General features: G+C 38.3%; 1 protein-coding gene across 8 annotated transcripts in view; it reads left to right on the top strand.

Annotated features, from left to right (window-relative positions):
• Positions 1-26436, top strand: part of GPHN (gephyrin) — a 509895-nt gene that overhangs the window by 452008 nt on the left and 31451 nt on the right. For all 8 annotated transcript variants that reach the window (XM_066388097.1, XM_066388096.1, XM_066388095.1 and 5 more), the window contains 2 exons: positions 8317-8438; positions 24845-24932. In XM_066388097.1, coding sequence (XP_066244194.1) covers positions 8317-8438; positions 24845-24932 — 210 coding nt within the window. The remainder of the gene's footprint in view (positions 1-8316; positions 8439-24844; positions 24933-26436) is intronic.

Raw genomic sequence — 26436 nt, 5'->3', positions numbered from 1 at the left:
TTGGGGCCTTCCACAGCAGCTGCTATTATAAAGCTAGAATCTTTATATCTTTGTCCCTGCTAATAAGAGAAGAAATAGGAAGTTGAGTGCCTACTATGCTCAGCTCTGCTATGAACTTTATAACTATGCCATACTATGAGGCTAGTGTAATTATACAGAAAATTGACACTCAAAAACAAAGCAACTTGCCTAATATATTTTGTGTAAGTGATATAGCCCTGTTTCACATTATAAGTCTTTTGGCTGTAATGACTTTTTCCCACTATGCTACAATACTTCTCACTAGAGCTTTCTTAAATTTCATTTCTCCAACTTTTTAGTGGCAGTCTCTGAAATCTATCAGGTTAAATAGTGCATTACTTTTTTCTAGCTATATTATACTTCTTGTCCACATTAAAGACTATGGCTCAGTACTTTAAAGTTCCTTCACTAACATTTCAGTTAGCTACACTCCTCTAATCTATTCCTTTGCCTACTGTGCTAATACAAAACTGGATAATTCTATCCTCCACCTACATTTTTGCTCCCAAGCAGAAAAATATTACTGAAAATTTCATAAGTGTAATAACCTGACCCACTACAAATTTCTGCAATTTAATGTTAACCTGGCACTTAAAGTTGCTCAGTAATTCTGATGTAACTGCCTTGTTGATTCCCAAGCGCATTCCTGAACTAGATCATTTATTCATATACCCTCTATAAACTTCAGTAGTAGCCCTACTTTCTCTCTCTTGGCAGATGACCTCACTGGTGACCTTTATGGAAAAAAATGAAGCTAAAACATATTTCAAAGTAAACTAGATGACAGTTTCCTTCATTTTTCCTTCTCTTTACCTTAAGATTTCCCTCATATTTTTTCCCAGCAATCTAAAAACAAAAATTAGACAAATTTAATCAAATAGCCAAGAAGTCTTGGGCACTTTATTCTTACAACAAACAAAATGAATATCAGCTAGCTTTGGGAGCTCAACAAAAAAGGAGCAGAGCCTAATATAAGTGCCGGACTTATTATCATAGACAAAGAATTCCCTAACAAGGAGGCTCATGAGTCCCCACTGGAGTACAATGTAACTAGTATGAGACTACTGGTAGCAAGGGGTCTTGCCTAAGTTTTGGTGGGGCCTCTATGACTATCAAAGTTCTAACACAAGGACAACCAAGGAAGTTTGTTGATTTCACAAAAGCTGGATACTGTATATGAACGTTCTGAGCAAGGGTAAACATCACCTTTACTGAGTCTCAATAGTATCTCAAAAGGGAGAAGTTACATAAGGATACTTATAGGATTTTGAGGACTAGAGTTGGTCATGGGGTAGTTTAAAGGTAAAATTTTGCAAAGTCTAGGCAGAGACTGGTCAGATTTTGTCAAATAGGTGAGTTGCTAAAAACAGTCTTATCTTTGGAGCATATGAATCCATGTAGAGTTACCATGGTCTTAATTTGTCCATGGTCTTATGTTGGAGTATATAATTCTGAACAAGCTTATGTTAAAACAATTTGACTTTTAAGGTAGTTTGAGCTATATAACTACAGTTTGGTATAGTTTACCTGTTATGCAAGTAATAGTACAATTTTGCAATTTGATATTTCTGTTTTATTTCTCAGAAGGCAAGGGTTTGTATGCAAGATAACCAAATGTAAGACTTTTACAGATATTCAGACATATTGAATACCTGAAATTGGGTGGGGACGGGGGAGTAGTATTGTAAAAGAGTGAATGAAAATGTCGGTCAAGGAGGAGATGGATTAGGATATTCTTAATGATTGAGACATTTAGGAAGATAGTGGACCACAATGGGAAAAAAGGAATCAAAGCTTAAGTTTTTGAAAGCTGGAAGACAGTGGTACCATTGACAATTACAGAAACAGGAAATTGACATTTAAATGTGGTAGATAGGAAAGTAGCAAGGTGTGGAGATAATGGGTTATATTTTGTTTTACTTTGTTTGTTTTTTTCCCCATTCTTGAGTGTAAAGCTCTTTTAATTAAAGTACAATTGACATAAAATATTATATTAGTTTCAGGTGTACAACAGTGATTTGACATTTATATACCTTATGAAGTGATCACCACAGAAAGTAACCATTTGTCACCATACAAAGTTACTACAATATTATTGACTGTGTCCCCTATGCTGTACTTTACATCCCCGTGACTTATTTATGTCGTAACTATACATTTTTATCTCTTAATCCCCTTCATTATTTTGCCCATCCCCCCACCTTTTAACCCTCTGGCAACTCTCAGTTTGTTCTCTGTATCTCTGAGTCTGTTTATTTTGTTTGTTCATTTGTTTTTTAGATTCCACGTATAAGTGAAAATTTGTCTTTCACCACATATAGAATATTTGTCTTTCTCTGATTCACTCCACTAGGCATAATACCTAAGTCCATTCATGTTGTTTCAAATGGCAAGATTTCATTCTTTTTTGTGTATGAGTAATATACGTGTGTGTGTGTGTGGTGTGTGTGTGTGTGTGTGTGTGTGTCACTTCCTCTTTATCCATTTATCTATTGATGGACATTTAGGTAGCTTCCATATCATGGCTATTGTAAATAATGCTGCAATGAACATAGGAGGAGTGCATGTATCTTTTGGAATTAGTGTTTGGTTTTCTTTGGATAAGCAATCAGAAGTGGAATTGCTGAATCCTTTTTTATATGTTGTTATAGCCTTTGTTTTAAAGTCTATTTTGATTGGTAAAAGTATTGCTATCTCAGCTTTGATTTTTATTTTCTTGTAATATCTTATTCTATCCCTTTATTTTCAGTCTGTGTGTATCTTTCGAGCTGCAGTGAGTCTCATGTAGACAGCATATGTAAGGGTCTTGTTTTATTATTCATTCAGCCACCCTATGTCTTTTGAATGGAGCACTTAGTCCACTTACATTTAAAGTAATTATTGATAGATAATTAGTTGTTGCCATTTTAATTGTTTCCACACTAGCTTTATAAGTGGTAATCTACTACATTTACTGTATGTTTGCCTTTACTAGTGAAGTTTTTATTGTTTTTTGGAGGGTTACATATATTTTCTTATTTCTAGTTTGGGCCTTTTCTTTTTTACTTAAAGAATGCCCTTTAGAGCATTGGCCTAGCGTATGATCATCCCAGGTTCAATTTCCAGCACAAAAGAGAAACAATCATATGCTTCTCTCTCCCTCCCTCTCCCACTTCTTTCCTGCTTCTCCTCCTACAGCCAGTGACTCAATTAGTTTGAGCATTGGCCCAGCACTGTGCATCAGTCTCAGATGCTAAAAGTAGCTCAGTTGATTTGAGCATTGGCCACAGACAGGTTGCCGATTAGAACCTGGTCAGGGTGCATGCAAGTGTCTGTCTCTTTATCTCCCCTCCTCTCACTTAAAAAAGAGGGAAAAAATTAAATAAAGAAAATAATGCCCTTAAACATTTCTGTAATGCCAGTTTAGTGATGAACTCCTTCAGCTTTTGCTTGTTTGGGAAACCCTTATTGCATTTTCAGTTCTGAATAGTAACCTTGCTGGGTCAAGTGTTCTTGGTTGTAGATTTTCCCTTTCATCATGAATATATCATGCACAGTTCCTGTTGAAAAATCAGTTGATAGTCTTTTATGGACATTCCCTTGTATGTAAGTAGTGGTTTTTCTCTTGCAACTTTTAAGATTATCTCTTTATGTTTAACTTTTAACATTTTAATTATAACGTGTTTCAGTGTGGGTCTCTTGGATTCATCTTGCTTGGGACTCTCTATGCCTCCTGGACTAGGATGTTTGTTTCTTTCACCAGGTTAGGGAAGTTCTCAGCCATTATTTTTGTAAATAGGCTTTCCATCTCTTTATCTCTTTCTTCTCCTTTTGGCAACCATGTGATGCAAATGTTAATACACTTGACATTGTTGCAGAGGTCCCTTATGCTATCCTTTTTTTTTTTTTTTAATTCTTTTTGATCTTCCAATTGGGTGATTTCCACTATCCTGTCTTCCAGATTGCTGATCCATTATACTGCATCTTCTGATCTCTTGATTCTGTCTAGTGTATTTTTTATTTCAGTTGTTATATTCTTCAGTTTTGATAGGTTTTTTTTTTACAATTTTTATCTCTTTGTTGAAGTTCTCAGAGTTTATCCACTTTTCTGCAGTTTGATGAGCATCTTTATAACTATTATTTTCAACTCTCTACCTAGTAGACACTTTGCCTCCATTTTATTCTTTTTCTGGGGTTTTATCTTGGTTTTTTGGTGATGTTTGTTTGTTTGTTTGTTTGTTTGTTTGAAACATAGTCTTTTGTCTCTTCATTTTACCTATTTGGATTTTTTTGTTTGTTTGTTGTTGTTTTTTACAGAGACAGAGAGTGTCAGAGGAAGGGATAGATAGGGACAGACAGACAGGCACAGAGAGAGATGAGAAGCATCAATCATCAGTTTTTCGTTGTGGCACTTTAGTAGTTGTTCATTGATTGATTTCTCATATGTGCCTTGACCAGGGGACTACAGCAGACCGAGTGACCCCTTGCTCGAGTCAGAAACCTTGGGTCCAAGCTGGTGAGCTTTTCTCAAACCACATGAGCCCATGCTCAAGCTGGCGACCTTGGGGTCTTGAACTTGGCTCCTCCACATCCCAGTCCGATGCTCTGTCCACTGTGCCACTGCCTGGTCAGGCTACCTGTTTGTTTCTGTGTAACAGTTAGATCAGCTGTCTCTGGTCTGAAAGTGGCCTTATTTAGAAGGTTTTCTGTGGGGCCCAGTGGTGGAATCCCTCCTTGTCACCAGAGCCAGGTGCTCCAGAGGGATTCCCTGTATGAACTAGTGTTGCCTTCTGTTGTGGTTGGGCCACAACTTCTATGGACATACTGGCAGGTGAGGCTTGTTTCTAGCCAGCTGGCTGCACCTGTTGCAGGTGCTCTGGTGTAGAAGGCAGTCCTTTGGGGTGGCTGGCTGCAAACACCTTGCTATGTGCCACTGAGGCCATCTACCAGGTGTAGCAGAGTAGGAACCATTTTGGATAGTTCCCAGCCTGGATGAGTCCTCAGAGAAACACTAACACAAGGTGACAGTGTTAGCAAGGTTAATGTCAGAAGTGGCATCTGCCAGCATCAGACCAGGTAAGTGAAAGGAGAATTAAAAGGAGGAGAGTGGTTCTCACCAGCACTTCAAACTTTGGAAAAAGTTCCAACAGATCCTTGTCCCTCAGCAGATGCCCTAAAATTAGTTACCTTCATGTATGACTCAGGTGCTTTTCAAACTGCTACCTGTTCACTAGGACTCAGGAAGAGTGCAACATTGGTTTCCTATAGGCCTTTAGCTCTCCCAGACCTAACCCTCACTGGTTCTCAAAGCCAGATAAGATAGAGGCTCCTATATTATCAGGTGGACCTTGTGGTTGTGATATCACTCCTACTTACTAGTCACCACATGGCGAGTTTGGGAACTCTGTGGGTCTTAACTAGACTGAGTTTCTACACCTCCTACCTGTTTCATGTTTCAGTCTGACTGTGTGTGTGTGTGTGTGTGTGTGTGTGTGTGTGTGTGTGTCCTGTCTCAGTCTGACCTTATATATGTTTGGGTGTATGTATGTGTATATGTTTATATGTGTAGGTATATATGTATATGTGTGTGTGTCTGTGTATACATATCCATATATATGCACACATATATCCATAGTTGTAGAAAATCTGTTCTGCTAGTCTTCAGATCATTTTCAGAGATGGTTCTATATGTAGTTGTAGTTTTTGGTGTCAGTAAGAGAATATGAACTCAGGAGTTTCCCAGTCTACCATTTTGAACCCAAAGCCAGGATCCTTGCTGTTAAATACCAATTTAACTTATCTATGAAATGTCGTTGCTTATGGCTGGTGTACTGTCCCTGCAACTACTTTTGTTTCCTTTGTATTTTTTTTATTTAAGAGAGAGAAAGTAAGGCAGAGAGACAGACTCCCACATGGGGCCCAACTGGGATCCACTCAGCAAGCCCACTGTGGGGTGATGCTTGGCCGATCTGGGATGTGTTGCTCCATTGCTTGGTAACTGAGCTATTTTTAGTGCCTGAGGCAGAGGCCACTGGACTCATCCTCAGTGCCTGGGGCCAATTACTATAGTTCCAATCAATCTAGACATGGTTGTGGGAGGGGGGAGAGAAAGAGAAAGAGAAAGAGAGAGATCAATTTGTTGTTCCACTTATTTATACATTCATTTGGTTGTTTCTTGTGTGTTCCCAGACTGGGGAATGAACCCACAACCTTGGTTTGTAGACGACACTCGAATCAACTGAGCTACCCAGCCAAGGCCTAAGATTCCATTTTTTAAAGGGGAATATTGTGAATTTATTCTAGTATACTTAGCCTTATATTTCATTCAATTCTGTATGCTTTCTTTGAAAATACTTGAAGTTAACTGTAAATTCTATCCCCTGGTTTATTTATTATTTCATTATGTCAATTTTATAGACAAATTACTCTCCAGTGATCTCTACTTGTCCTGTTATTTCTGAAACTGTTGACAGCCAAAATAGCAGACAAGCATGAATGGCAAAGAAAGCACCCTAATAGTAGAGGAGTCTTACTTAGTGGTAGGAACTACCCTTTTGTGAAAAAAAAATTATGTAACTGCACAGTATTCCTTCTGAAACAAGTTATCTTATAAATGGCATTAAAGAGCTATAAGCCGTGGCCTTTCTAAAATTAAAATAATTTCAATAAACATGTTAATTAAGATCAGAAAATTAATCTATATTAATGCACTACAATAGCAATTTTCCAAGCTCTGCCAGTAACTAAGGATGAAAGTTGGCTGCAATGTCACGTGGCATATGATTAAGTTAAATTAGTGCAGTAGCAGAAGGGAAGACTCCTAGGTGACACTGAATAAGACATCAGAGTTTTTCTTAAGTTAATATAAGGGGATAGTTAGTTGCAAAGTTACTACTTTTCCAACATAAAGCCAGAGGGCCAGCCACATGATATCACTTATGAGTCAGAAGGAAGATTGAAGGGGCTAAAGGTTATTGTTTAGAACTGAGATACGAAGCCCTGGGTATTAGCTATATTAACAGCTTTATCATCTAAATGTGCAGGCTGGCCTTCACCCTCCTAAGATAATATTCCATATTTTTCTCACTTTAAATATATACGGTTATTCATTTTATAATATTTCTGAAATCAAAGTGCATCTTAAAATTAATATATAAACTAAAGTTGTATGTTATGTGTGTGTATGCATGGACCCCCTACTTTTAATTATTTTATAATCAAATAAATCTAAATCCATATTCACATTATAAATTAATTTTATCTATACTGGCATCTAGGGATAACAGTATGAGAACAATTAAGGGAAAAATAGATTTTTTAATATATCACAAAGAAAGGAAAGAATCTTGTTTATTGTCTATTTATATTAACCGAGTATTCATTATCTCAATCAATCCTAATAATTACTATAATGTAGTTATTGCAAGACAGGGGTGGACAGAGGTAGGTTTATAGTTGTGAGTACATTAAATAGTTCATTCTTGTATCATAATTTATTATTGTATTATTTATTTGTATTATAACTGTAAACCTACTTTTGCCCACACCATATAATATAAATGAGAAAATTAAGGCATAACGTTTGGGCAACTTAAATTTGAACTTCATTTGAATCCCAAGCTCTTTCTACTATACCACACTGCCTCATTTTAACATCCTAACATAGAATAAGCTTCTTGTACTTTCCTTTATAGACATATAATAGTAGATATTAAATCTCTAAAGGTGATTCAATTCAGAGACATGGAATTATGAATATGTGTAGTTAAGTATTATTTATTTAAGTTTGCTGATGAAGAGACATAATATCTGTCTCCTTCCCTGTCAAATTAGTCTAACTTCTTAGGTATTGTTGATTCCACTTCAGAAAAGAAACTAAAAGCCTTAAAGAAAAGGTAAATGATTATTCTCTTCAGATTTGACAATATTTTGTCACATAGTCTCTACCTCAAATGTTGTCAATGAAAAACAAATTGAGAAATAATATTGGGAGTTAAAATCAAAGTTGTTTTATTTAGTTTGCCCTAGTAAGCAACCACTTGGAAAGCCAGTATCTCCAGAGCACTATTGTCAAATTGTAGCCAAAGCTTGTGTAATATTTGGTCTGCTGTCCAGTCACCATTTACCTTTCTGCAGGATATTTCCTATATTTTCAATATTTAAAGATCCTTTGAGCATATATCTTCTATGTACCAAATACTGTTGTAGGGACTGGATATGCTAAACTCTGTTTACTAGATCTATTTTTTTTCCCCATTAACAATAGGCAACATTATCCTAAGAATATAATTTGTGGTGGTTTTTTTGGCTTTGTAGCTGCTAAATCCTGAAGATGACCTCTTACCAGGAAAGATTCGAGACAGCAATCGTTCAACCCTCTTAGCCACAATTCAGGAACATGGTTACCCCACAATCAACTTGGGAATTGTGGGAGACAAGTAAGTATTAGATTTTATTCTTAAGTTGTTATTGTGCAAATATTAATTTTGGGAGTACTAACTAGATGGGATTTTTGCTAAAAAGACAAAAATTAAATATCATAATTTTCGCATATTTTATTCTTCAGAAGCCAAAAAATTATGGAGATATCTGTGTCTATTAGGAACAGACATTTTTCTGGAATGTCTATTACAACAGGAGAAATAGTTTGCTTTTCTATGGTTATATTAAGTTTGCAGGGAACTTTTTTGTTAGAGTTGTCTTTAGTCTCGTGGAACTAATGGCGATGGTGTTTTATTCCCATTCACACTTTTGCTGTTTCAAAAAAGACAGGCAAGACATGGGTGAGATGAGTAAGAGAGAATGTCAAAATTATCACTAACTGATTCTTTGAAGTTTAAGTACAGTTGTTTTCTAGGGCTTCTGTATTTATTTTTGTATCGTTATGTAACCTGAGTTTCTCCAAGCTTTGCTCACTTGGAATTTCAAAGGGAGACGTGTTGACTATAATTATAGACTATTTCTAACAGCTTATTTACTAAATTAAGTCAGCCTTCTGCTAAATTCTCCAAGTATTTCTATGATTCTCCAGTTGTGTCTCATGTATTCAAAAGCAAATCTGTTCTTTCTGAGCATCCCACTACCATGCAACACCACTATTCAACTGTCTTTCTTTTTTTGTTGTTTGTTTGTTTGTTTGTTTTGTATTTTTCTGAAGCTGGAAACGGGGAGGCAGTCAGACAGACTCCCACATGCGCCCGACCGGGATCCACCCGGCACACCCATCAGGGGGCGATGCTCTGCCCATGGGGGGGGGGGGTCGCTCTGTCACGACCAGAGCCACTCTAGCACCTGGGGCAGAGGCCAAGGAGCCATCGCCAGCGCCTGGGCCATCTTTGCTCCAATGGAGCCTCGGCTGTGGGAGGGGAAGAGAGAGACAGAGAGGAAGGAGAGGGGGAGGGGTGGAGAAGCAGATGGGCGCCTCTCCTGTGTGCCCTTGCTGGGAATCGAACCCGGGACTCCTGCACGCCAGGCCGACGCTCTACCACTGGGCCAACCGGCCAGGGCCTCAACTGTCTTTCACCAGGCACTATTTCCGGTTCACCAGAGGTTGCCTGCTTTTAGTAATTCTGAAATATTAGCCTGGTAGAGACAAAACTAGGAAACAAATCTGAGTGGTGGATACCATGATGTATCTGTCACCTGAAATCATCATTCCCTCTCATCACCACCTTGTCACTGAGTAAAGTTCATCACTGTATACCCTGATTCTTCATCCTTAAGATGAGTGCCTTCTCGGTAGGACTCTGCTCTACCATTTCACAGGTATGCTCTCATGCCTATAAACCCCAGCTTAGGCTCAAACTAGACACAACACAGATCAAACCTTGGGCACAGCATCTTGCCAGTAACCTGAGAAACAGTAGCTTTTATATCATCTCACCTTTAAAGGTTCTCTTCTTTCCTCCTGATTTTATTTCTTTCTCGAGGACATTGTAGTAGAGGCTGTGAGACATATTTTCAAAAGATATTCTTTTTAGATTCTTCACAACTTGTGTTTGCCTGGATGTTTAGTTCTGGAGATGTCCATAGCTAAATGACCAGCCTTTATGGAACCCATGCTGTTGAATATCACCCTAATCCAGGCTTTCTAGCCCTGAGGAGTAGAAAGAACCCACTAAAAATAAAAGGGGGTCTGGGGGATGGGATATGTTATTTGAATTTGGACCTGACCAGTGACCTGTCCTTCCATATAAACTTCAAGCACCTAAAAATTATCCTGATGTAGATACATATCTTAAAAAGACAAAAATTAACTTCTGAGAAAAAAATAAGACAACTCCAAGAGTTCCAAAAACACAGAGCAAGCCTGAAACTCTATAAAAGAAATTCACCATGTTGTCTAGGCTTTGTTTCCTACCTACCACTGGCTCTGGCCATGCCTCAAGTGCATTACTCAATTCTGAGAAACAGTATAAGATAAAGGAGCTGTTGGTGGCGGGGGGGGGGGGGGGATCGAGGAGGTTACTTTTTTTTTTTTTTTTACGGAGACAGAGTCAGAGAGAGGGATAGATAGGGACAGACAGGAATGAAGAGAGATGAGAAGCATCAATCACCAGTTTTTCATTGCAACACCTTAGCTGTTCATTGATCACCCTCTCATATGTGCCTTGACCGTGGGCCTTCAGCAGACCGAATACCCCTTGCTCAAGCCAGCAACCTTGGGTCCAAGCTGGTGAGCTTTGCTCAAACCAGATGAGCCCATGCTCAAGCTGGCGACCTCCGGGTCTCGAACCTGGGTCCTCTGCATCCCAGTCAAACGCTCTATCCACTGCGCCACCACCTAGTCAGGCAGAGGAGGTTACATTTTAACCTTAATCTGTTCTGGACTAAAATTCTATAATTCTGTCCATTTTACTTTCTTATTATGGTACTTTTGTATGTAAAAAAAAAAACTTGATATACTTTATATATTTTTATTACCTTACTATAAAGGGCAAAACACCATTGAAAGATTCATATATTTAATTGTCTAATATAGAGAGATGAATATTTAATTGTCTGGAATCCACACTGTTGATTTATGGTAGACATTTCCTAATAATTGATGTTGGTATTACATATAATTCCAAATGTATCTTGAAAATAGCATATGAAGAACATAACTAAGCAAATATAGGCAATTCTGGTGTATTCCAGCATATATCCTTTTCTCAGATTGAAATACCTTCATAAAACAGATCATTTTTTTAAAATATGACTGATGTGAGTCCTGGCTGATTAGCTCAATCAGTTAGAGCATTGTCCCCAAATACCAAGGTTTGCAAGTTCGATCCCTGTCCCTGGTCAGGGCACATACAAGAATCAACCAATGAATGCATAAGTAAGTGAAACAACAAATGAATGCCTCTCTCTCTCTCTCTCTCTCTCTCTCTCTCTCTCCCTCTCTCCTCTCTCCTCTCTCTAAAATTCAGTCAGTGAATTTAAAATATATATATGATTGATGTAAATCTAGACTTTCTCAGTCTAAAATGCTATATAGAAGAGGCCCAGCCTGACCAGGCAGTGGTGCAGTAGATAGGAGCATCAGACTGGGACGCAGAGGACCCAGGTTTGAAACCTCTGGGGTCATTGGCTTGACTGCAGGCTCGCCAGCTTGAGTGTGGGGTCATTGGCTTGAGCATGGGATTATAGACATATGACCCCATGGTCACTGACTTGAGCCCAGAGGTTCTTGGCTTGAAGCCCAAGGTTGCTGGCCTGAGCTCAAGATTGCTGGCTTGAGCAAGGGGTCACTCGCTCTCCTGTAGCCCCCCCCCCCCACCATCAAGGCACATACGAGAAGACAATCAATGAACAACTGAGGTGCCACAACAAAGGATTGATGCTTCTCATCTCTCTCCCTTCCTGTCTATCTGTCCCTATTTGTCCCTCACTTTGTCTCTCTGTATCTGTCACACACAAAAAGAAAGAAAGAGAGAGAGAGAGAGAGAGAGAGAAAGAAAGAGAAAGAAAGAAAGAAAGAAAGAAAGAAAGAAAGAAAGAAAGAAAGAAAGAAAGAAAGAAAGAAAGAAAGAAAAGAAAAGAAAAGAAAAGAAAAGAAAAGAAAAGAAAAAAGAAGAGGCACAGAGTAAATGGTTGAGAATGCAGAGGTGGCAGAGTGTGGAAGGAAAGAATTTATAGCTGTTCTAATGGAAATCTGGTCTGGGAGTTTAGCAAAGGAAACAAGATACATTTAATCTGCATCCTGTTGATATTCAGTGAAGGTTGCCTCCCTTTTCAGGCTTCTCTTTCCTGTGTAACCATTTACTAAAGAAAGTAATGTTACACAGAAGCCTCTACCTGAAGCTGGGGGGGGGGGGGGTGTCATAAGAGAAACTACCCTGTATTTAAAGCAGAGAAAGAAATAGCTTAAAAATGTCAGCCAGCACAGAACCCTTACTCAGCTATGACAGATAAGAGTAGTAAGAGCTCTTTAGCTCTTTTCTTCATTTAAAAAAAGGTTTGAGTCTGGTAGTGAAATTCTATTTGATTCTACTTTTCAACTGTTATTCTTATCACCTACTCTAATTTTAACAATCTACGTTAAAAGTTTAGAGTAAGACTGTAATGTTTTTGGATCGAATTGGGCTAAATTTTGCTAATTTTTAACACATAATTTCATTAACCAGTGTTACTCTTCTTCTACTCTTTAATTCTATGCAGTATACTGTTTCTGTATGTGAGTGTAAGAAACCAAAGAAATCGTATTCTTATTTTAATTGAACTTGTGTGTTATTCCTAAAATTGATTTTAACTATTAAGCTGTTTATATTTCTACCTCAATTGTAAAATAGCTCAGTAATATAGCTTCCAAACTCTTTACTTGAACCTTCTAAACTTTCAAGGCCTAAAGGGCAGGGAAATTCCTATAATTAAGAAAAGAATTCCCCATTCTGGAAAGTTGCCATCACAGAAGCATACCCCACTTTAGTCATGCTGGCTTGCTTGGCTGTCATAGATGGTGTTTTGGATTTCAATTGCCTGCTCCTGCTGCTGCCAATTTATGAAGCTGCCTCTTCACATTAAAGCATGAACAGAAGGGGAATAAGCACTGAGATAGCAAATTGGACTTTTATAAAACTGGCACATTTAGCAGGAATTATCAAGATAGACTTAACAGTGCAGTGATTACTTGGACAAAGCCAGTGCCTTGCATCTTCCAGTTTGTGAACAAAACATATGCTAACTTCCTAGTGCTTACCTACTGTTCTAAAAGTAGAAATTTCTAATTATCAGGGAGAATTTGATCTAAATTTAATTGATTCTTGTCATCTTTTTAAACTGCCTGCTTCCCTTTTCTGCTCAAAAGCAAAATATTAATTTTCAAGTCAACATAATAGGTTTCTATTCTAACCATTTATCAGCACAGAGCTCTGATTTTCAATTAGTTAACCAAAAGTATTCTTTCTACTTTAACAAACATGTGTTTAATAACAAAAGTTTCTTTCCACTCTCAGTGACAGACTTTTTTTAGGGGCTATTATAGTTGACTTTCTTAATCCTTAAAAGTTGATGTTACCAATTCCTCTAAGAATAACCTCTAGGTCTTACTCTACATTTAGAAATTATTTTCTTACTGACCCATATAAAGGAACAGCTTCCAAAAAGCCTCTTCTAATTATCCCAAAACACTTTTATTTTTATTTGTATTTTTATTACTAATTTTTATTTTGCTAAAAATATATGCCAAACAAATTATAATCATTATGTCCCACTTAACATTTATATTATTTCTCCTTATATGCATTGTTACTTTAATTTTAATTAACATATTTGAATTCAATTAATGATACTAATTTTATTACTGATTTCACTCATTTTCCTAAACTCTTGCCAGAGACCATGCTTTCTCCTATCTTTTTTTTTTTTTTTTTTTTTTTTTTTTTTAATTTTTCTGAAACTGGAAATGGGGAGAGACAGTCAGACAGACTCCCGCATGCGCCCGACCGGGATCCACCCGGCACGCCCACCATGGGGCGACACTCTGCCCACCAGGGGGCGATGCTCTGCCCATCCTGGGCGTTGCCATATTGCGACCAGAGCCACTCTAGCGCCTGAGGCAGAGGCCACAGAGCCATCCCCAGCGCCCGGGCCATCTTTGCTCCAATGGAGCCTTGGCTGCGGGAGGGGAAGAGAGAGACAGAGAGGAAAGTGCGGCGGAGGGGTGGAGAAGCAAATGGGCGCTTCTCCTGTGTGCCCTGGCCGGGAATCGAACCCGGGTCCTCCGCACGCTAGGCCGACGCTCTACCGCTGAGCCAACCGGCCAGGGCTCTCCTATCTTTATATGACTCCTCGTGTCTAAACACCCAGGAGGACTGAAGAAAGACTAAATGATGCGATATGTAGTATGTAGTTTGGTTCCACACATAAATAGACACAAGAAAATAATCGTAGTTGAGGAATCTATCATTGATGCTGAAGAAATTAAGATATGTCTGAACTATCTTTTTTTTTGTTATCTTAGTATGATCAACTGCCATTATTCCTTAATCTCCAATCCCAGAATTTTTTCTCACTCTCCCACTGTCGTTTTTCACTCATCTTAGAATGATATAGCTCACAGTTGGTGTAACAGATGAAACAGAAAACTAATTAGCAGCTGTTGTCCATCTGTGTGTTTATATTAAATATTTTAAAATAAAACGGCATTTGCATTCTGAATCCTGTCTGAAATCCATAAAATCTAAACTTGAAAAAACTCTGTCTTGGTTTTGAATTTTATAAAAGACTTCATGTTAAAGCAAAAAAGAAAAGAAAAAATTAATGCCAGAATCAGAATTATGGTAATTTAAGGCAGATACAAATTTTTAAAAGCCTGAACTAAAATTGGGTCCCCAAAGCCCACTGAAATCAGAAAAAGATATAATAGATGAAAGATATCATTGACATATTCTTCCTTCACAGAAACTGATTGATACATAAAGTTTTGAGAAAGCCACACTCATTCTTTGATGGATTTATTTTGAGATACACTTTTATTTTTTTTACTCAAGTCAAACAGTCAAATGTTCTTGATGTTCAGAAGATGAGAGGGAGAAAAGTATGATCTGCAATATGATTATTATATTGTAGTGCTTGAGTAAGTTTCTCCCTTTATGCTCCAGTCTATGTGTGAAGAGAAATAGTCACTTTATTTATGTATATAAATTTCATTATTTCCATAGAATCACAATATGTTGGAATTGACAGGAACTTCTGATGTTAGCCTAGTCAAATCTTTCATCATTAGAGGTATTAGATAATATCTCTGACTAGCCACCAGGTTTTTGTTTGATGCTTTTAGTGAGAAAGATCTTATTTGCCTCATGAGACAACACATTTATTGTTGGATGGCTGTTCCATTTCACTGAGCCAAAGTCTGTATCCTTGTTACTCCCATCCATTAGTTCTAATTCTGCCCACTGGGCACAACACCAAATAAATTAACTTATACATGACAACCTTTCAAAGAAAGTACTATTTTTGATTATATAAATGTTAAATAGTATCTTCTCTTCCATTCATAGACAGTATTATTGTCCATGATAACACTATAGTTAGTTGTAATAATTGTACATTATTCATTCAAAAAATCTACTGTGGAGAGAGATTGAGTAGAGGCCCGTGTTCATTCAGGTCTTTGTTGAGTTTCTACAAAGTGCAGGGATTTGGGAGGGCAATCAAGAAGCCTAGATAAAATGAGCCCTTGTCTCTTGAGAATCATATATTGTATCAGCTTTATAAATTTGACTTGTGTGCAGTTTGTTGCTTCTCTTTATCCTTTTTAGTTTTTTTAACTTGAAATTCCACATTGACATTAATATGCCACTCCTACTTTTTACTTATTTGCATTTGCCTCCTGGTGTTTTTTTGCCTTATCCTTACTTTCAATCTTTTATCTTTAAGTGTTTCCCGTATAAATAACACTCAAGTGGGATTTGAGCTAAAGGAGAAAAAAAAACCCTCAATCTTGCATCTGCCTTAAATTACTGTAACCCTGATCCTGGAATAAAATTCATTTTGCTTGACCATGAAGTTTGCTATAAAAAACATCTCTTGATCTTCTCTTTTCCTTTATGTTTATATTTATGTTAAATTTTATGTTTACTATTTATATAAACAGCTTTGTTACTTCTTCCTTGTTCTTTTTCCTATTGTTGCTTGATCCAGATGTTATTTGTTCCTTTTTACCCCTTTATTATTTTGGAAATTATGCTTTACTTTACCATCACTTTCATAGTTTTTCTTCCAATTTCTGATGCTCATGATCAAGTATACATTTCTCCACTATTATATTTTTAAAAGGATACTAACTATGTCTCTCCTACAAAGCATTCCCATTACTTCTATATGCCCCTACACCAGTGAGACCTTTAGAATACTTTTACTTCCCCCATACTCCACACCCTCAACTTTTAGGTAGTATTGCTACAATCATGCTCTTAATTCTAGGCTATTATTAAGTTTTCTTTTGCAGTATGCCTTGACAACTTCTGGGAAAACCCATATATATTGTAGAACATATATTATAATTCCTCCATTTATTTGATCATTATATACTTAGATTTAGCTATACAGTTATATGAATGTTTGTGTATTTCACTAACATTTCTTCTTCTCTTCCCCTATCTTGAGCTCTCTAATCTGATTTATTTATACAGAACATTATTTATTGATTTATTATATGAATTTTTATATTTTCCCAAATATCATTCTTCTATCCTGATGGGTGAATGCTATCTGACTGGATGTAGTATTTTGTGGTGTCAGGCCTTTTTTCTCAGAATATGTTGGTGTTAATAGACTGTTTTACAGTTTTTTATATTGTATGTAAGAAGTTCAAAGCCAATATTCTTTTTTATTGGTAAATCTAATATTGTCTAGCAGCTTGTAATATTTTCTCTTTATCCTTGAAATTACAAAATTTTACTGGGCATTCATATATACATATATGAATGTTTGCAACCTTACCTGGAACTCAATAAGTCTTTTCAATCTTCAAGCCCAAGTCTTTTTAATTGAATGAAATTTTCTTCTGATTTCCCCTTTCAACATTTCCTTTTTCTCTTTGTGGAATTTCTAATGGTGATATGTCAGTCTCTGCTCTGTCCTTCAAGTCTCTTATTTCCCACATGACTTCCATTATTTTGTATTTTCATCCATTTCTTGGAGATATTTCTACCACTTGATGTTCCAGGCCACTAGTTGAGTTTTCAACAGGGATTCTATTTGCCTACATCTACTAAATTTTAAAATTTAAAAGCTATGGTTTTTTATTCCAAAACATCCTTTTAATGTTGTGACTGTCCATTATTTGTTTTATTTGCTTTAATTATTTGTTTGTTGTTGTCATTAAAATGATATATTTCCCCCAGCAGTTTTATTTCACTATGAGCTGTCCTAAATATAATGTTTATTATTTCACCCTCCTGTTGCTGACTTCTTAAATTGCTGGTATTTTCCTTGCCTACTGAGAGTTCTGTTTGCCCTCAGCCCTCAGGAAGCTGCTAGGGTACCGTGGACCCTGATGGAGAGGAGTTGTAGTAGAAAAGAGGACCACAAGTGGTACGGGCATGGAAGTCACAACTCCTGAATTGGCAAAGCAGCAACAGCAAGCTGCCAGTATTCTGTTGAAGTACAAGAAGCCTCTGTGCTCCCTGGACATTTAGTTGTGAAAGTTTGGGCTTCCCCAGCCTTTCACAATAGGGTAATCTTAGTATTTTTTAGATAGACTTCTAGGTCAGCTTTAAAATGATGCCTTATTAACCTGGGTCCCAGTTAGCTTCAAGTGATTTAAATTAGTGAATGTTAGAGACGGAAGGGACCTAGTTTAAATGTTCTTGTTTTACAAATAAAAATGATGGCAGCCTCAGAAATGATCTTGGTTTTTCAGAGTCAGCTCAGTAGTAGAAACAAAATTGGATTCTAGACCTTGTGACAGTTAGGCCTTCAGCTAACAGTTCTATTTTCTGTTCCTGGTACTTAAATTTTTAGCATTTAGTACTAAGTCAACTCTCTTATAGATTGTTTTCATATAACATTTGGCAGTCTTAACAGAACAATGGGTAGGTACTTAATTTAAGTGAAAATGGATAGAAAGTGTGAGTAAATCAAGAGTTAATGCTAGGTTTTTTATTTATCTTTAAGTAAATAATTGATCAGCATCCAAATCTAATTAAAACTTGGTTGTTGCCCTGGTTGGTTAGTTCAGTCAGTTAAGAGCATCGTCTGGAAACAATTGGGTTGCAGGTTCAATCCCCTCTCAGGGCATACAGGGGAAGCAGCCAGTGATTGCACAACTGAGTAGAACAATAAATGAATGCTTCCCTTCCCCTTCCCCTCTGGCTCCCCTCCTCTCTCTGTCTCTCTGAAAATAAAAAAGAAATTAAGTCCTGGCTGGATAGCTCAGTTGATTGAAACATCCTCCTGGAGCCAGATGTTGCCGTTTGGATTCTCCAGTCCGGGCACATACAAGAGCAGCTCCATGTTCCTGTCTCTCTCGCTCTCCCTGCCACTCTAAAATAAATAATTTTTTAAAACACCTGTGGTTGTTAATGAAGGCAGAATTAAATGATATCACAATATCCCTTTAAGATCTGCTGCTCTTCAAGACAAAGGATGCTACTCCCATAAGCTATGTTTTACATATCCTCTGGTGGCAATGGTGATAATATATTTCAGATTTTAAAAGTACAAGTTGTTTCTTAATTATCACTATTTGGCATATGCAAGTATGATTAATATATTTAGATAATGATAGCTTTATCTGAAGGTGTACTATTTATAGAGAAGTGCCTTTCACGATGTGAATATTACTATTAAAGAATAGAAGAATGAATATAGGGTGACCTTGAGTCTGTCACTACCTCCTATGAACCTCAGTGCCCTCTCTTGCCCTGCCTACCTCATTGAATTGTAAATTTAACACATATGTGTGAAAGTGTATTGCTCTTATAAAACTTGAATATTATTGTCATTGATCTTATTCTTAAATATCAACTGATCTTATGTATAGGAAGTAATATCATATATAAGGCATATAAGGTCATATTATATAAGCTCACGTTATATAACATAAGATCAAATTATAATGTTTTATAGTTTTACTCTCCTAGCTTTGAGTAAATTAATATGCTTCAATCTCTTTATTTAACAAAACTGAGAAAATCAAGAATTGTTTTTATCCTATATAATAACCATGATTTATAATCCTTATTACCTATTCCACTTTTTTTTATTTTAGTGAGAGGAAGGGAGGTAGAGAGAGACTCCCACATGCACCCCTACTGGGATCCACCCAGCAAGCCCACTAGGGGGCAATGCTCTGCCCATCTGGGGCCCTTGCTCTGTTCCAAATGGAGCCATTTTTTAGCACCTGAGGCAAAGGCCATGGATCCATCCTCAGTGCCCGAGGCCAGCTCGCTCTAATCTAGCCTTGGCTGCAGGAGAGGGAGGAGAAGGGGGGGGGGGAGATAAAAAAAATGAGAGGGGGAGAGGTGGAGAAGCAGATGGGTACTTCTTCTGTGTGCCCTGAAAGGGAATCAAACCTGGGACATACACACAGCAGGCAGACGCTCTACCACTGAGCCAACCAGCCAGGGCTTTCCTATTCCTCTTACCATTATTTAGTATAATATCTTAGTCTGAGAAAGCACACTCCATTTTCATTTCTTAAAAGTAAAAAAATGGAAGGCGAGGGAATATGAAGTAAATATGAGAAAATACTAGCATTTGTCAAATCTGAGAGAGAAGGATACATGAGTGTTTATTATACTATTATCTTATGTTGGAAATATTTCACTACTTAAAAGATGAATCACAAAAAAAGAGCAAATTTGTGACTTGTAAACAATTCCTAAAGTTATATTTAATCAAAAAAATTTTAGTTTCCACCTGCATATTAGATTCATAGTCATGTTTGTTTCGTTCCCCAGAACTATACTAACATGTCTACACATTCGCTCTTCTGGTCACCAGACAGATCCCCACCTGCTGCCTTAGCACCCTCTATTTGATACTTTTGTTCATTCACATGAGAACTTTTCTTGTATGACAGGTCACATGCCTGAAAAACTAGAACATCTCTCTGATTAGGTAGTGGGATGGAACAAACACTTAACAAAGAGCCAGAGTTAACAAAGAGTCCTAGCTCTGCCACTTACTGCTCTACCTGCCTTTAATTTATTATTTTTCCTCTCTGAATACCACTTTTCTTTTCTGTAAAATAGGCATAATAATACTTGTTCAATCTACACATAGATAGTGAGGGAACAAACGGAATTATAGCATGCAACATAAATGAAGTTACAGATACTCTAACTATTGTCATACATTAGTACCTGTCCCAGACATCAGAAGCATACAACAGAATAGAGTCAAATAGAGAAGAAAAGGGAGACAGAAGGACAGGACTCAAAGGATGCACCTCGCTGTGATACTTAACATAATGATCCCGAAAGACCTTTCCAACGTTGACATTCAGTGATGTAAACCCACCAATCATGAAGTAGAAAGTAACATTAAGCATACTCTTTGAAATATCATAAATTACAATAAGGCTTTAGTATTAAATCCATGTTAGTTTGTTTCTGCAAATTAGAAATTTTTATTTAGAAATTTTATGACTCTGCTGTTTTAAAAAATACGGGAAAAAATCTTTCCCAGATAATATGAAAGCAATGAATGAGAAAAGAAATCATTGAAAAGTTTATTTGCAGTCATCAGCTAGCCTGTCCTAGAATCTTTATCTACCTATGAAGATTAATGCCATGATGATATGTATGTCACTGCTGCTTTATAGTCATCATATTATAAATTACACAACATTCATGAAATTAGCTAATGTCTCTTTATAATAACACAAATCGTATTTTGTAGATAATATTGTCTCACCTGAACCGCATTCCACATTAATCTGTGTTTGCAGTGTTTTCCCCATTTACTCCAGAGGCCCACCATTTGGCTCAGCTTAATGATAATATGATGCAACAAGGCAAAGGGCCAAGAACCCTGGGCATGGAGTGATCAAGGAACCCATCACATGCATATCTTATGGTATTTCAACACAAAAGACTAAATTGGTATATTTCTCAAGTTGTCTATGTATCACACATAGATCTACCTTTATTGAGTACCTGGGTTCCTTTTTGACTGCATAAGCAATTAACTGGATGACTTGATAGGTTGAACCTCTCGTGAGCCATTTAAAAAATTTTTACTTTGTTACTTCTTCTTAGGAGCACACTCTTCAGAGCCAAGCAACCCCCACTACACTCATGGGCAGGCCAGTGCTTAAGGAGAATTTTTTCCAGATTCAGTAAGAACATAATAATAAATGAAACTATTAAGACTAGAAGTAGGCCAGCCCTGGCCAGTTGGCTCAGCGGTAGAGTGTCAGCCTGGCATGCGGGAGTCCCAGGTTCAATTCCCGGCGAGGGCACACAGGAGAAGCGCCCATCTGCTTCTCCATCCTTCCCCCTCTGCTTGCTCTCTGTCTCTCTCTCTCTCTTCCCCTCCCACTGCCAAGGCTCCATTGGAGTGAAGTTGGCCCAGGCGCTGAGGATGGCTCCATGGCCTCTGCCTCAGATGCTAGAATGGCTCCGATTGTAGTGGAGCAACTCCCCAGAGGGGCGGAGCATCGCCCCCTGGTGGGCATGCCGGGTGGATCCTGGTAGGGCGCATGTGGGAGTCTGGCTGTTTGCCTCTCCCCTGCTTCTCACTTTGAAAAAATACAAAAAAAAAAAAAAAAAAAAAAAAGGAAGACTAGAAGTAGGCCTAGCTTGCTGATAAGTCATTTAGACTTTGTACATAAAGCTGTGTGAATGTATTTGAGGCCCCATTTATGATTTTCTTCTATGTTAATCATGGATATTCTCCTGAATAAAAACTGCACAGCAGGCTAAAGCTGAACTCTGTCAGTTTGTTAGGTATGTTTGTAGGATAAACGTCCGTCAATACCACAGCAATAACAATTAACCCTTCTTAAAACTTTTATTCCATAAACTGTTTCATTTATAGTATGTCAGCTAATCCTCATAACAATCCTATATTATCCCTACTTTATAGATGGAAAACAGAGACAAAAAGAAGTTAAATAACTTGTTCTATATCTAGCAAGTACTAACACCAGGGTTTAAACTTGGCATCCTGACTCCAGAGACCACACTCTTAGTCTCTGTGCTATGCCCCCTCCCAACTAGCTAATCTCCTATTTTTTTCTCTCTCTCAAGTGAGAAGGGGGGAGAAGAGAGACAGACTCCCACATGCACCCCAACTTGGATCCACCGGGCAAGCCCCCTACCGGGTGATGCTCTGCCCATCTGGGACTGTTGCAATGGAGATTGCTCGACAACCGAGCTATTTTAGCACCTGAAGCAAGGCCATGGAGCCATCCTCAGCACCCGGGACCAACTTGCTTCAACTGAGCTATGGCTGTGGGAGAGGAAGATAGATAGAGAGATACAGAGAAAAAGAAGGGTGAAGGGGAGAGGTGGAGAAGCAGATGGTCACTTCCCCTGTGTGCTTTGACTGGGAATCGAACCCAGAGTGCTCATTCACCGGGCCGACACTCTAACACTGAGCCAACCGGCCAGGGCCTCCCTGGTACATCTCAAGATCCTCTCCTTGCCTCTGTCACCCTGGATAAAAAAGAAAAGTGGCCTGACCAGGCAGTGGCGCAGTGGATAGAGCATCAGACTGAGATGCAGAGGACCCAAATTCAAGACTCCAAGGTCGCCAGCTTGATTACAGGCTTATCTGGTTTGAGCAAGGCTCACCAGCTTGAGCCCAAGGTCACTGGCTCGAGCAAGGGGTCACTCGGTCTGCTGTAGCCCCCCAGTCAAGGCACATATGAGAAAGCAATCAATGAACAGCTAAGGTGCTGCAATGAAGACTTGATGCTTCTCATGTCTCTCCCTTCCTGTCTGTCCCTGTCCCTCTCTCTGTCTCTGTCACAAAAAAAAGAAAAAAACCTAGCGTGCGGAGGACCCAGGTTCGATTCCCAGCCAGGGCACACAGGAGAAGCGCCCATTTGCTTCTCCACCCCTCCGCCACGCTTTCCTCTCTGTCTCTCTCTTCCCCTCCTGCAGCCAAGGCTCCATTGGAGCAAAGATGGCCCGGGCGCTGGGGATGGCTCTGTGGCCTCTGCCTCAGGCGCTAGAGTGGCTCTGGTCGCAACATAGCGACGCCCAGGATGGGCAGAGCATCGCCCCCTGGTGGGCAGAGCGTTGCCCCATGGTGGGTGTACCAGGTGGATCCCGGTCGGCGCATGCGGGAGTCTGTCTGACTGTCTCTCCCTGTTTCCAGCTTCAGAAAAAAGAAAAAAAAAAAAAAAGAAAAAAAAATTATGTCCTAGTTACATTTTTTTTTCTCCTTTTTCTCCTCCTTTTCTTCCTCCTGCTTGAACAAACTTCACTACCACAAAAGACTTGGGAAAATATATACTATCTCATTGAGACATCATTTGAATATCAGGTTATCAAAACCTAATGGAACTAGCTTAAGCTAAGGGATTTATGGGAAGATGTAGCCTTATCTCATGGAACCCAAGAGCAAAAATAGGTCTCAAGAGGGTATAAAAGCAAGAACTAGAAAATCAGAAGCTAGGATTGCTCCCTTTTTAGATGTACAAATTACATGTCCAAGGGAGAGGAAGGGAAACACCCCACCCCACCCCTGCCTCCGTTCCCCACAGGGCAAGTAGTTTTCAGAAAACAAGGATGTAGTCTGGACAAATAGTCCTCAAAAGGCTCCTTTTCTGTACTCCATCATTTGAAGGAAAATGCAGATGCAGTTCAAGTCACTCAGTTGCTTTTATGGATTGAATTAAAAATGGTAACTAAATTCCTTTACACCTACTTCCTGCCTTCCTGTTTCTCCATAAGCCCTGACACCTGACATTTTGTTTTTATTCTCACTCTGATCAGTCTCAAGTTAGGCCTTTGCATCCCTCTAATCTCCAGAAGATAAGACCTTTGATTTCACTCCATCTCTTCTTCCTAGGCCTTTGGCCTGTGCAGTCAAAGGGACTGGCGCACTTGTCTTTTTAGTTGACTATCAGGAATCTGCCTAGTTTCAGTCCCTAATATTCATCCTGTCCCTTTGCCCTCTCAGAATGTTTTATATGTTCTCTGCTTTCCATGTTCTTTTCTACTCTATCCTTTCTTTCCCTAGGAAATACCTACTGGCGCCTTCTACTTTTAGAGAACTCCCATTAGATCAAGTCCAAATTCTTGAGCCTGAGAGCCCTCCAAAATCTTGTCTTACCCCATCTATCCCAGTTAAGTCAAGTCCTTTACTCTAGACAGTTTATTTTCACCACTGATCTAGAAGCACTGCAGGCTTCATCACAGACTGATCCTCTTTCCCTTTCCTTTCTACCTATAAAAATTCAGCCCACTTTTTAAGAACTAACTAACTTAAGTCATGTTTCCTCTTATGTGATCTCTCCAACACTTAAGGTGAACAACTGTTCCAGTTTGCCTGAAATTTCCTAGAACATGTGACTTTCCAACCTAAAATCTGAGATACTCCTAGGCAAACTGGGATGGTTAGAGAGCCTACCAACACCTCATTGTTTCCCCTTATTATGTTGCCTTGTAGATAGATAGGTGATAGATAGGTGATAAATAGATAGATAGATAGATAGATAGATAGATAGATAGATAGATAGATACTATGAAAGTACCAATAGCCACTACTTTCGTACTCTCAGTTCTTTCTCCAATATAAGAGTTATGCTCCAGTTGGGCAGAGACCCTTTTGATTCCTACTTCATACAGAATATAGTGTATACTCAGTGAATAATGTGGTTTAGTTTTAAGTGGGCACTATATCTAAAATATTTTCCCTGTGTGTTAATGTATTCATCTTTATTTTTTTCCAGCCCAGATGACTTACTCAATGCCTTGAATGAGGGTATCAGTCGTGCTGATGTCATCATCACATCAGGGGGTGTATCCATGGGGGAAAAGGTATGAAAAAATGGGACTCATGGAATTTTATCTACTGTATGCAGTTGATTAACTGTGATCTGGTAAATACCTGATAGATAACCAGCCCCCCACAAAGCTGAAAATCCATGGGGCTATCAGAAATTTCTGGGCATTCTAAAAGGGATGAAGGGATCAGAGAGCTTGCCTCAGGAAGATACAAGCAGGGAAAGATCCCACAACTTGTATGATAGTTTTGCTCCCCCCCCCCCAGAGATTTCTGGCTTTTTGCTCATTCAACAGTATCTTAGGACTTCCTTTACATGTAATATTTACTCCTAAGTTAAAGCTCCAAGATCCTTCCTTCTACTTAAATTTAAATTAAAGATGACTATCCCTACCACATATTCCAAACCTGGTAAAGAACCCTTAGCTCCCTACAGGGAATTAAAGGGAAGATTAGGTATTCCTTTGCCCCTCTTGACAAATAATCATAATCATAATAATGAAGAAAATAAAATACAAATACATAGATATAAATATATATAGGATTTTATAAGACTATATTTGCATATATTATATGCTTAGTCCTATAAAATTGCAATTTGAATATATCAGTATCCAGTATCATTAAGTTTATATCTTAATGAAATGTGTTGATGCATGATGATTATTGGGTCTATTGAATAATGTTATAAAAGTGAAATGTTCTTATGTTTTGACACTAATATTTCAGGACACAGAATGTTTTGCCAGCCTAAAATATCTTTCCTTGTTTTTTTTTAAATCTCATATTAATGGCTGAAATGAAAATTATAAAAAGGTTGTCGTAATAGCAGCTTTTACTAAAATTCATATTTTTCAAGAGCTTGACTTATTTTTAGCTAGATCTTATGTATATGCTTGTTCTTGGTCCCTGCACTCACTAGCTATAAAATTACCTAAATTTGGCCTTACTAGGTAGCTCAGGCAGTTAAGAACATCATACTGAAACGACAAGGTTGCGGGTTCGATCCCCAGTCAGGACACACACGGGAAGCACTCATCAGTTGTGATGAGTGCACGACTGAGTAGAACAACAAATGAATGCTTCACTTCCCACTCCCTTTTCTCTCCTTTCCTCTCTCTTTCTCTCTAAAAATCAATCAGTGAATAAAAAAAAATTAAGTTCTGGCTGGATAGCTCATTTGGTTGGAGCGTCATCCTGAAGCACAGAGGTTGCCGGTCAGGGCATATACAGAAACAACTCAATGTTCCTGTCTCTCTTATCTTTCTCTAAAAAACAGAAGCCTACCGAAATTCATTACCTGACTCTTTGTACAGTGAACTCTACTGGCTCTGAAAACAAATGTCAGAATTCAGCGGCCTGAACAGAGAATGCCTGCTTTCATTTACAACTCAAGTTTAAGAATTCACTTCAGATGCCAAAACCATAGAAGAAAAAGAGAGAATCTCAGTCCAAGACTGTCTTCTCAAATTGCATCCCCGAGTAAAGTTATTGAAATGTAGCAGGGGATTCTTCTTAGAGCAGACTGTTTGCTGGGTT

The sequence above is a fragment of the Saccopteryx leptura genome, chromosome 6 (genome assembly GCF_036850995.1).
Source record: "Saccopteryx leptura isolate mSacLep1 chromosome 6, mSacLep1_pri_phased_curated, whole genome shotgun sequence".
In the NCBI taxonomy this organism is placed as follows: Eukaryota; Metazoa; Chordata; class Mammalia; order Chiroptera; family Emballonuridae; genus Saccopteryx; species Saccopteryx leptura.
This window is presented reverse-complemented; position numbering and strand designations above follow the sequence as displayed.